The sequence below is a fragment of the Gymnoscopelus braueri genome, assembly GCF_963280865.1.
Source record: "Gymnoscopelus braueri genome assembly, chromosome: 3".
Taxonomy (NCBI): domain Eukaryota; kingdom Metazoa; phylum Chordata; class Actinopteri; order Myctophiformes; family Myctophidae; genus Gymnoscopelus; species Gymnoscopelus braueri.
The window spans coordinates 14,513,796-14,525,631 of record NC_137612.1 but is presented as its reverse complement, the minus strand read 5'-3'; the positions used below and the strand labels follow the sequence as shown (position 1 = coordinate 14,525,631).

At 42.8% G+C, this 11,836-nt stretch overlaps 1 protein-coding gene across 1 annotated transcript; it reads left to right on the top strand.

The window, feature by feature from the left end:
• Nucleotides 1-553: 553 nt before the first annotated feature.
• On the top strand, nucleotides 554-10,631 carry cyp27b1 (cytochrome P450, family 27, subfamily B, polypeptide 1; the record flags this gene model as incomplete). Its single annotated transcript, XM_080423448.1, has 9 exons — nucleotides 554-775; nucleotides 2,842-3,032; nucleotides 5,282-5,472; nucleotides 6,161-6,361; nucleotides 7,031-7,194; nucleotides 7,494-7,660; nucleotides 8,278-8,359; nucleotides 9,848-10,051; nucleotides 10,518-10,631. The coding sequence occupies 9 exons, from the start codon at nucleotides 554-556 to the stop codon at nucleotides 10,629-10,631; spliced, it is 1,536 nt and encodes a 511-aa protein (XP_080279574.1).
• Between the last annotated feature and the right edge of the window lie 1,205 nt (nucleotides 10,632-11,836).

The following is an 11,836-nucleotide window of genomic DNA, read 5'->3' as shown; positions in this document are numbered from 1 at the left end:
AGAGATAAGCAGACTGGTGGTGACATTAAAAAAAAGAAAAAAAAGGCATTGTTGTTTACCCTCCGTCTCCACGTGCTGTGAATCGGGGTAGGTCTCTCCCCCTGCCCTCTGATTGGACACACCCTCCAAATTACCGTTTTAGTGGGCGGGACCCATGGCACGTAACACACGTGATTGGCCCCTAGAATAAGAAATTTAACAGCTTTGTCCCTGGGCTGTGGGTAGTGGTGGTGGGACGCGCGTTATAAATACAACGGTTCTGCTTCTGCTGGAATAATGAGCACCGAGATCCCACAGAGATCCAACCAGAACCCCTCAGACAGGAGGACCAGGATCCCACAGCCCTGCTCTCGTCCAGAACCCTATGATCTGAAGCCAGGAGGACCAGAATCCTCTGATCTCAGCCAGGAGGACCAGAATCAGTCGTCCAGAACCCTATGATCTCAGCCAGGAGGACCAGAACCCTATGATCTCTCAGCCAGGAGGACCAGAACCCTCTGATCTCAGCCAGTAGGACCAGAACCCTATGATCTCAGTCAGTAGAACCAGTAGGATGCTGCAACAAGCTCTCAAAGTGTCCGGACGCAGCGCGGTCTGGATGGAGAGGTGGGCTGAGAGCGCGTCTGCGTTGCTGAGGAGCAGCGACCACCCGACGACCACCAGTACCACAGCCACGACGATCAAGACCCTGGACGAGATGCCAGGACCCTCCGTGGTCAGCTTCGCGTGGGACCTGTTCGCCAAGCGGGGACTGTCGCGACTCCACGAGTTACAGGTAAAGTAGCAGGCTACTAGTACTATACCCACATTTAGAACAAACATGGGGAAATTGTCATTCTGCTACTCTTAACTCTGCCACCAAAATGTGGAATACCCTGACACCATCCATTAAAGGATGTAAAGCCTTGGATCATGACTATCATAGATGTATTTAATCGAGTCTGACTTTTACTTTCATATCTACGATCGATAGTCTTGGCTGCACCTCCAGTACGTCCTGCACTTTCACCAGTAATGCCCGTACTTCTCCCTACCTGTACAAAAAAATAAAAATAAAGTCCTCATCCGGTTGCCCCAAATGTTACCTCACGGTCCGGCGTCTTTGTGCAATGTATTAGTCCGTATTTTTCAATAAATCCGTGTTTTAATTCCGCCTGTGGCCGATTCTGTCGGAAGTTCCCTTTATTCCTCAATGGTGGTAGTGAAGGAGCGCGTCTGGTGAAAGCCGGAATGACACTCAATGTAAACAGGAAGTAAACGAGGGGGGAAATAGCGTTCGGCCACAGACGGGATTAAAACACTTATCTATTGACAAAACATGGACTAATACATTGCACAAAGACTCCGAAGCGCGAGTTAACACCTGGCGCAACCGGGTAAGCACCTTATATATTTTCTCTTGTACTTGTATGGAGAAGTACGGGCTGTACTGGTGAAACTACAGGGCGCACTGGGGGGTGCAGGCCAAGACTATCATAGATATAAAAATGTCAAAATTGATAAAATACATTCATAATAGTCTTGATCCAGGGCTACCCTGACACCATCCATTAAAGGATATAAATCACTGGTTTATTTCAAAACTGGCCTGAAAAAGAGGATAAACGTAATTTCCCATAGAAAGGAGGTGTCATTCACTGCAGCTGTTTTTCCCTTTTCTCCTTTGTTCATAGTGTTTGTATTTGTTGATGACATGTGTTATTGTGTTATTATTTTTTTATGCTAAGTTGATGAATTGAATACATAGGACCACAATGGAAACAAGTCCCCAGGACTTTTTCTGTGTTATCCTTTTAGCCCTAATGTCTGTACTATACTTGCTGTTTACATTTCTGACTAATAAAGTATTCAATCAATCAATCAAAAAAAGTTCACAAAAAGTTTAACGTAATTATAATAAAGATAATTGTAGTTACAGAAATAATGTAGGCCGCATTTGGTTAACTGAGAGCAAGGAATATGGAACCCATAGATTATTATTGGCCTCGAAAATAATCCATTCTGAAGATGTCCTTTTTAAATTACAGCTGCAAAATGCATGCAAGGATTATAGGGAGAGCCCTCTATAGGCTAAAGGAATAAGACTCAAGTTCACCAGATAAAATATTGATATATGCCTATCATTATTTTCTACACCAAATCATATTGGCTATATTAGCTATTTTAGCCTATGTATAAAGTGAATTTCTTTATTGGTCCACAAAAGAAAGCTTATACAATCAAGCATTGCATTAATAGACTGGATCAGGGGTCTTCAACGTTTTTCAGGTCAAGGACCCCTTAGCTGAGAGAGAGATGAAGCAGGGACCCCCCCACACTACATTGTATAGAATTGTGTTGCAGATTTCACTTTTCCATAGATTTCATAGATAGCTTCATATAGACTCGTTTGACAGCACTATCATCAGTGTTGTGTTGGATTCATGTTAATGTGTATTTTCAGACATTTAACCACTTAAACCGTCAATACTTAGTAAACTTGACCTCTCACTCTGTACTTAGTCTGTTCTTTTCCCCCTCTACTCCAAACCTCGTCGCCGAAAATTGCCGATCTACAAGCTCACAACGCCTCGCAGCGCGAGTCATTGTGAGCTAGCTTGTAGATCAGCTATTTTTGTCTAAAGTTCTCCTCAGAATATGAATGCTAGGGCTCAAGTGGTTACTGTAAAAACAAATATCCTATCACACAAAGATTTGGTGCTCCCCTCCGTAGTAACTCTGAGGACCCCCTAGGGGGTCCCGGACCCCCTGTTGAAGAAGACCCCTGGGCTAATAGGTCATCTCATCATCACCCATGCAGTCTTTTTCAAGCAGAATCCTCGTCCCCCCTGTGTTTTCCAGCTAGAAGGACTGAAGAGATACGGGCCGATGTGGAAGGCCAGCTTCGGTCCCATCCTGACGGTGCATGTGGCTGAGCCGGCCCTCATCGAGCAGGTCCTGCGACAGGAGGGACAGACCCCCATGAGATCTGACCTGTCCTCCTGGAAGGACTACCGCAAGGACCGAGGACACCACTATGGACTCTTAACCTCGTGAGTCTAATAACGCTTCATTTAATGCAGATCTATAAATAAGCTCATGGATGGTGCACTAAATCAGTGGTTCTCACCCTTTTCAGGCCATGACCCCCCCCCCCCCCTTGTTGATTACCTGTGATGCAGTTAGTAATGGTCTTTTTCATTTCATTTAATTTCTTTTCATTTCATTTCATTTAATTGTCTCCGCCAGGCCGAAAGGCATGGCGAGAGAGTATGTTTTCGCCCCTGTCCGTCCGTCCGTCCGTCCGTCCGTCCTGTCTGTGTGTGAACAGCTAATCTCTGGCACCGTTGGCCCGGTCGCTCCGAAACTGTGCACACACACTCCCTGGATGCCATTTCAGAACCTCTGCCCCAATTTTTTCACATGGGCCTGTTATAGCGCCACCAGGAGGCCGATTTGTGCAAAACCCTTTTTTTTTTACATTACTCCTACAGATTTTATCCAAACGTCATGCAAATCGGTACACAGTATCTCTATAGTCATGTGATCAACACAAATCTGTCCGATTTCCCATATTCCATCCTCATTGCCTATGGTTGGCTTCCAAAGTTTGCAGGATTGGTCCGTTTTGAACAAAAAGCCTCAAACTATGCACGCAACTTGCGATTTCCGTGAATTTTCACACGCACATTCCCACTAGGCCGAGGAAGAAATGCCACCCTTTTCACATTGGCCTGTTATAGCGCCACCAGCAGGTCTAATTTAGCAAAACACATTTTTGGAACAATATGCCTCAAATCATGAATGCAGTGTCTGATTGCCGTGAAAGACCTAAGAATAAATGGCACCCTTTTCACATTGGTCTATTTTAGCGCCACCAGGAGGCCACAATAACGTACCTGACCTGGCGGAGACCTGTGCTCCGAGGAGCACTTTTTCTAGTTTCATTTCTTTTCTTTTCTTTTCTTTTCTTTTCTTTTCTTTTCTTTTCTTTTCTTTTCTTTTCTTTTCTTTTCTTTTCTTTTCTTTTCTTTTCTTTTCTTTTCTTTTCTTTCTGTATTAAACATTTATATTGTCACTTTCCCCCCAAAAAAAGAAAATCATGTGGGGACCCCAACCCACAGGTTGAGAACCACTTGGCTTAATGTATCAGGAAATTGCAAATCTATGAGCTCATGGTGATACTAAATCAGTGGTTCTCAAAGTTGGGGTGCGGGCCCGGCAGCCAGGGGTCCTTGAAGGAATTCCAGGGGATCCCCAGCAAAACTTCAGCTAATCAAAAATTGCAAATCTACAAGCTTATTCCAAAATATTTTAAATGATTTTGAACTTTTTGAACACAAAACTTCTCTTATGGGGGGTCCATGGCACAAAATCTTTTTACACAGGGGTCCGCCAAATACATATCAATCTGGGGGTGCCTGCTGGCATGAAAATGTTTGAGAACCACTGCACTAAATCAATATTAAGTAAGAAACAATATAAAGGTTAATGATAGTGTATCTTCATAGTGTTGTTTGCTCCGGCTGTTTATCTGCTGCACTAAATAAATATTCATAGAAGATAAACCTTTATTGATCCCCAGGGAAAGCCGGGTGTCATAGCAGCAGTACAGGAGGCAGTTTAGAGATAGGCTACAAAAGAAAGTTGTAAGATTACAACAATTAATACAAAAAATAAGATAACGTTTGAAAAATAGAAGACATAAAAAGAATGGCCTGGTCATCCACACTTTGACCGACAAGGCTAGCATAATGTATATGAACTATTAATACGTAGATATAAATACAGGGATAAGTATCATGTACAATTTATCACTAGTAATATGGGCAAACATCTATCACATCTATCATAGGCCTATATCATACAGTACTAGATATCGTCTCTGTCGGGTGGAAAGCTCATATGTCCAAAACTGTTAAAAAAGGATTCAAATTCAAAAACAGCAAAAGTAGCAGATCTGCAAGCTCACAAGATCTACAAGTTCTACAAGCTTGTAGATCTGCTACCTTTTATGCTTTTGTGTGACGCTGTAGTATGATCACGTAGGGCGTTAATTTACGAAAATATTTGTTGTCAGGTTTCTGCCCGACAACAAATATATATGTTCAGACTATCGACAGTGGATGATGTTAGGCTGATATTATGTACAGTACAGTGTCAGCCACCTACACAGTGGGAATACGGATATATGTACAGTCAATTTACTGCCTGAGTGATTATAAATTAGCCATATCCAATACATTTTCCCATCTGAAAAATTGGTACATTTTAAAAGATTGATTTTTTTCTCCCTCCTCAGTGAAGGGGAGGAATGGCAGACGGTACGAAGTCTCCTGGGGAAGCACATGTTGCGGCCGAAGGCGGTGGAAGCGTACGACAAAACCCTGAACGGCGTGGTCACCGACCTCATCGCCAAACTGCGCCTTCGCCGACAGCACCAGGGCCTCGTCAGCGATGTCGCCAGCGAGTTCTACCTCTTTGGCCTGGAGGGTAAGATTAGATTTCCTAACTGTTCATGTCTGTTCAGTGGATTGATGATGAGCAGAGATTTAGCTTAATTATCTCATCTGTTCATAGTACAGTAGGCCTATTTCCTTATCTTAAGCAAAATAACACTAGCATTCTTCAAGTAACTCAATCCGTTTTATCAAGGTGAAATTGTTTTAGCCTGGGACCAGACGAATCTGACAGTGCAAAAAAAAAAAAGCCCTCAACAACACATATGATCTATTAACCACTTAAACCTAACTCCATACATACACTTTGATTGATCTGGTCCCCTCCAAATCTCTTGCTTGTAGTTTTTTTTGCAAATATGCTCCCCAGAATACGGACGCTATAGGGTTCGTACTAAGTGGTTTAATTTAGTATTTCAAGATCAAGATCGGGATGGTTTATTTGTCACTACTCAGGTACAGGTACAGGTACAGGTACAGGTACAGGTACAGGTACAGGTACAGGTACAGGTACAGGTACAGGTACAGGTACAGGTACAGGTACAGGTACAAGCAAAATGCAAGTGTGTTATGGTTCGCAAGACGTAAAAACAATAACAATAATAAATCGGGTTCCATTTGGTTCCATTTGTACACTCTCCTTGAAATGACAAAGTTTGAGAACCACCTATGCAATAAATAAACCCCTAATGTTCTCTCCTTGTCCTGTGTGTGCGTTGCAGGGATCTCCTCAGTGTTGTTTGAGTCCAGAGTGGGCTGCCTGGACCCGGTGGTTCCTCCAGAGACGGAGCGTTTCATCCAGTCCATTAACACCATGTTTGTGATGACTCTCCTCACCATGGCCATGCCCCGCTGGCTCCACCAGCTGTTCCCTAAGCCCTGGAACACCTTCTGTGAGTGCTGGGACTACATGTTTGAGTTTGGTGAGTTGAGCTGCACCCCGATCAATCATCAATCATACCTAATGATCACACTGAAGTGTGTTCTCAATCTTAGAGCTTTTTATACTTCATTTAAATTAGGGCTGTAACTATTGATGATCTCCTTATTGCGATTATTCCATCGATAATTGTTTCGATAAAGCAGATGATTTTGAGCCACCCTGATTTTGATACACCCTTACGGGTCAATTCTTATACTCTCTGTTAAATTAACAACAATTTTACTGTGCAATAAATGTAGTGTAGATAGATGCATTACCACAAAGACTCCCCTTAACTCTTTGATTGCCAGAAATAAAGTATGGTTTGCAGAGCCACTGCTAGCCATTTTCGAGTGTTTTCACTAACCTTTGAAAAATCATAGAATATTTATCTCCAGTATGATCGATCGCCGGATCGCTTTAAAAGATGTATCCGAGTCTCGTAGAATCGGGGGGGGGGGGGGAGTGTGCCGTCGCGATCATCCCTTCCATAGATATTGCCAGTTGAATGTACGTAGGTTGTTTTTGCCAAAAAGCAACAGAAAGCAGAGAAAAAGCTATTTTTCCAAATGTTTCAAATGTTCCTAATTTTCCTGGGGACTGACTACCTGAGTCTGTCTCATGGTTCCTTCAACTCTCATGCTGACCTCCGACCTTGGTCCTCCTTTAGGTAAAGGTCACATTGACCGGCGACTGAAGGAGGAAGCAGAGAAGATGGCCCGTGGAGAGAAGGTGGAGGGACGGTATCTGACCTACTTCCTGTCCAAGACGGGACTGCCCATGAAGACGGTGTACAGCAACGTGACGGAGCTGCTCCTGGCCGGGGTGGACACTGTAAGAATCACTTATCATTCATTATGTCTGTCACAATTATGACATAATCGCCTAATCGCAATTATTTGAGCTCATCGCAATTATCTTTTGCATAATTCGCATAATCGGCATAATCATTTCCATGTTCCATTTTGGTGGCAGAGTAGTTAAATGAGACTTTTCCCACATTTGTTCTAAATTTGAACGCTTGTGTGTGTGTGTGTGTGTGTGTGTGTGTGTGTGTGTGTGTGTGTGTGTGTGTGTGTGTGTGTGTGTGTGTGTGTGTGTCTGTGTCTGTGTGTGTGTGTGTGTGTGCTCAGATCTCCAGCACTCTCTCCTGGACGTTGTATGAGCTCTCCAGACACCCTGACATCCAGGCCTCTCTTCGTAAAGAGGTTCTGACCGTACTAGAGGGCCGCAGCATAGCCGACGCAGCGGATGTGGCCCGCATGCCTCTCATGAAAGCCACCGTCAAGGAAGTGCTCAGGTATATAAATTATAACTCCATGGATAATAGTGTTCATTTTCCAGGACCGTTTACTCCTAGTAATTCACACCAACAGCGATAGTTAGTAGTGGTAGATTTTAATTGGTACAAAAGAAAACACCTAGTCCATGCTTGGTTCAGATCCAGCTTTGTCTCGCTGCAAAGCGGCAACAACAAAGTTTAAAGCAGCACTATGTAACTTTTATTTTATGAATAAAATGTAATTTGGTCCAATCTGATATGGTAGAGTATGTTATAATATAATATAACTTATATAATTGGGGTGGTTGTATTTTATTTTTATTTTGTCTCCCTGCTCTTCTATTGAGACATTTAGATCTCACCTAGACACAGGGATCTGACACAAATTCTGACCTGATGGTCAAGATTCAATGTATCCCCTGAGCAAGCAGGCAGGCTCTATTAGCTCAATGGTAAAAAAAATCTCAGAACTTGCGCAGGAAACCAGGTTCAAATCCGGGGTAGAAGAGGAAAGTTACATAGTGCAGCGGAATATTAACGCTCGCTGTTGGTGTGAATTCAGCGTAAATGCATTATGTTCTTTATAATGAATTTGCACAACAATCACACTTACATTGTTTTGCCTTGCTTCCCAGATTGTATCCTGTCATTCCAGCCAACGCCAGAGTCATTACAGAAAAAGACATCCAAGTTGGAGGCTATAATATTCCTAAGAATGTGAGTGTATTTGATTTGTATACCTCTTACTGGTGGTTTATGTCTACTAAAGCTGCACATCGGAATCCTTTATGTCCTATACCCGGGATTCTAATGACCTACATAATAGAGGCTAATCCCTGCTTGGCTTGGGAAGATATTACACTCATGAGGTTCAGGCAGTACTACTTGTCAACCAGTGGGTGACCTACCCCACACCAGGTTTTAAATGTCTCAATGGAAGAGTAGGTGTGCTATTTATATCTGTATTAACACACAGAACCAGAATCAAACTCTATTGTCACGTTACAAGTAACATGTGAAATTCTTAATTCTGCGGGCCCATCAATGCAGTTAAAAGCATAAAAGTAGAATAAAGTGCATTAAAAAAGTGGCTAATGTGCATAATAATTTAACCCATTTAGACCTGAGGCCGATTCTAAGCTAATGTCTTCCAAATCCCAACAGTTTTCTGAATAACGTATGTTTCTATATCAGTGGTTCTCAAACGCTTTCATGTCAAGGACCCCCAAAATGATACGTATTTGGCCGCGGACCCCCATCTCAAAATATTTTGTTCCAGGGACCCCCCAGAAGCCAAGATTTGAGTTAAACATGTTCGCTTTAAAAGAATATAAATATATTAATTTGCACACATTTTCTCGATTTTTCAAAAATAGCAGATCTACAAGCTCATAGCGTGGCACTCAGTGCCGCGCTATGAGCTTGTATATCTGCTATTTTTGAATAGCCAAAGTGTAAAATAATGCTTTTTAGCTCAAATCAAAAAATGACACAGATACGTTCCAGGTCTTAATAGGTTAAGAGTCATGAATGTATGTAAAGGAGAGTCCATTTAAAACACAGATCAGTTCAGTCTGTGCATTAAAAACACAGTTTTCTTTAACTCACTCATACATAAGTTCTGGATGGCAGCTTTTAACGTATAAAGTTCATTTTGCCACCTGGGAAAGAATGACTATGCGTGGGTTGGACGTCCCACTGCCCTTTGGAAAAGTAGATTGCATAAGTATTGGGCTATTTTAGACTAACAAGAATGAAGGGAACCGTGCCACGCTGTGAAGCGTATTTCACAGGTTCTGGATCAGTTTCAGATAAGATTCAGATAACGTTCTCAGAACCTACTGTAACTTGGTCCCCTGCCCAGGAAGTACAGTACAGTTAGCCTGGTTCCAAAACCATAGACCCCGCCCACTCTCTGAGTGGACTGCCTCTCTTGGTTTGGTGTTGAAATGTGAGCCTAGGATATCTTCGATACAAAAAGTACCGTCTAATGACAGTCAGAGGTGGGGGTGGGTCAAATGACAAGCAAATCACGTTTTGAACGTGAGCTTGTAGATCAGCTATTAGCTAGTTTTCTTTATTATAATGTACCTTCCCCCCATAGTAAGTGTCCATCCATCCACATTGTTTACTGCATTGCATTGGAAATGTCAATGGTTCCTTTTCAATACTAACTAACAGTATAACACATTTTACTTATTGCAGACTCTGATCACATTATGCCACTTCGCCACCTCCCGCGATGCCTCAGTGTTTCCAAACCCAGACGAGTTCCAGCCGCAGCGCTGGCTGAACAGAGACCAGGGTCAAGGTCATCACCCCTACGCCTCCGTACCGTTCGGCGTGGGGAAACGCAGCTGCATCGGACGACGCATCGCCGAGCTGGAGCTCTACCTCGCCATCGCCAGGGTGGGTGGACTACTACTACTAATAATAATAATAATAAACTTTATTTATATAGCACCTTTCATGACATGAAATGCAGTTCAAAGTGCTTTACAGAGCAATTACAGAAAAAGTACAACTAAAGCAAAAAAGAAAAACAAAAGCTTAAAACAACATTAAAATAAAATCAAAAAAGGCAGTGAATCGGGCAAATCAGTGAGGACATGAATTACAGTACAACACAGAGATTTAAAAATCAACTAAAAGCAAGAGTGAAGAAATAGGTCTTGAGCTGTGCTTTAAAGCTATCCACAGAGGCTGCCTGTCTTAGGTGTGATGGGAGTTTATTGGACTTGATCTGTTTCCTTTATTTTATTATTGATAATTATTACTAAATAAATAGTACAGTAGTAGCAGTAGTAGTAGTAAGAGGCGTGCAACGGTTAATCGAACAAATCAACTTATGTGATTATTTTTCTTTTCTCTTCAGATTGTGACAGAGTTCGAAGTGAAGCCGGACCCTGAAGGGAACGCCGTGAAGCCCATGACACGGACACTTCTGGTTCCTGAGAGTGTCATCAACCTGCAGTTTGTTGAACACTGACCTCAGACAGACAGCAGGGTCACATGACAAGCCAATGAGAACATCTAACTGGATGTCTCCTCGGCAGCAGAGAGGACTAGAAGGTCAGGTGATCGCATGCAGGACCTGTGTGGGCCAGCCTTCCTACCCGCTGTGGACCACCCTGGCACACGGTGGCAGACCTTCCTACCCGCTGTGGACCACCCTGGCACACGGTGGCAGACCTTCCTACCCGCTGTGGACCACCCTGGCACACGGTGGCAGACCTTCACCTGTCAGCTCAGCGAAGGCCAAAGCCCCTCCCTCCCTCCCTCCATACCTGACGACTTGTCTTGTAGTCATGAAATGTATGTAAAGGAGAATGTACGTTGACGTCTAATCTGCTATTTTCGGCGTGCGGCGACACTGTCGTGCGACGTAGCATGAATTAGGCTTCAGGGAGGTAAAAGAAAAAAGGATGAGAAGCGGATTACTGAGCAGACATTTAGCCATTCCCACAATGCAACAGGGTCACTTTGAGTAAGTCAGCATAGGGCATGAGTTAATGCTTATGTTAGATTTTTTGGCGCGAGAAACCGGCGCGAGTCGAAGTATAAATCAGGCTTCGGTGTCCAAGTTGTCCTGACTGACTTGACACACATCTTTAAGAAATCACATTTTAATCGCATTTCATAGAAATCCTTTCAAGGAATTCCTAAGAATTTGGTTCAAATCTGATTAGCAATAAATCAGTTTCCATGTGTTTTCAATTTTTCAGCTGTTCAGACTTGATATGCTGTAAATCTAGATATGGGCCAAGAAATCTGATATGGGTCTGGCCAGTCTGAACATAGACATAGGTTTGGATGCAGTTTAGTGATCATTCATATCATAGTAGTATTGTTTTTGTTTATAAGAAATAATACTCTGGATATTAGCAGTATTAGCATTCTGCAAATGTTCAACCTGACCATCGTTCATTATTTTCTCTAAACATTCTGATTCCCAGAATGTGATACAGTACACATGCAAACTCTGTTTCCTAAAGTCTGCATAATGTACAGTAGTATCTCAAATGTATCTTAGGGGACTCAAATGTATCTTAGTCTTATAAAGGTGTTAAGAAATGATTTTAAACGTGTTTCCTACTCAGGTCATACTCAGGTCATAACTCAGAATTTCTAATGGCCATTCAACGCGTTGTGAGCTTGTAGATCGGCTATTTTCAGTGCACGACATTGCTGGCG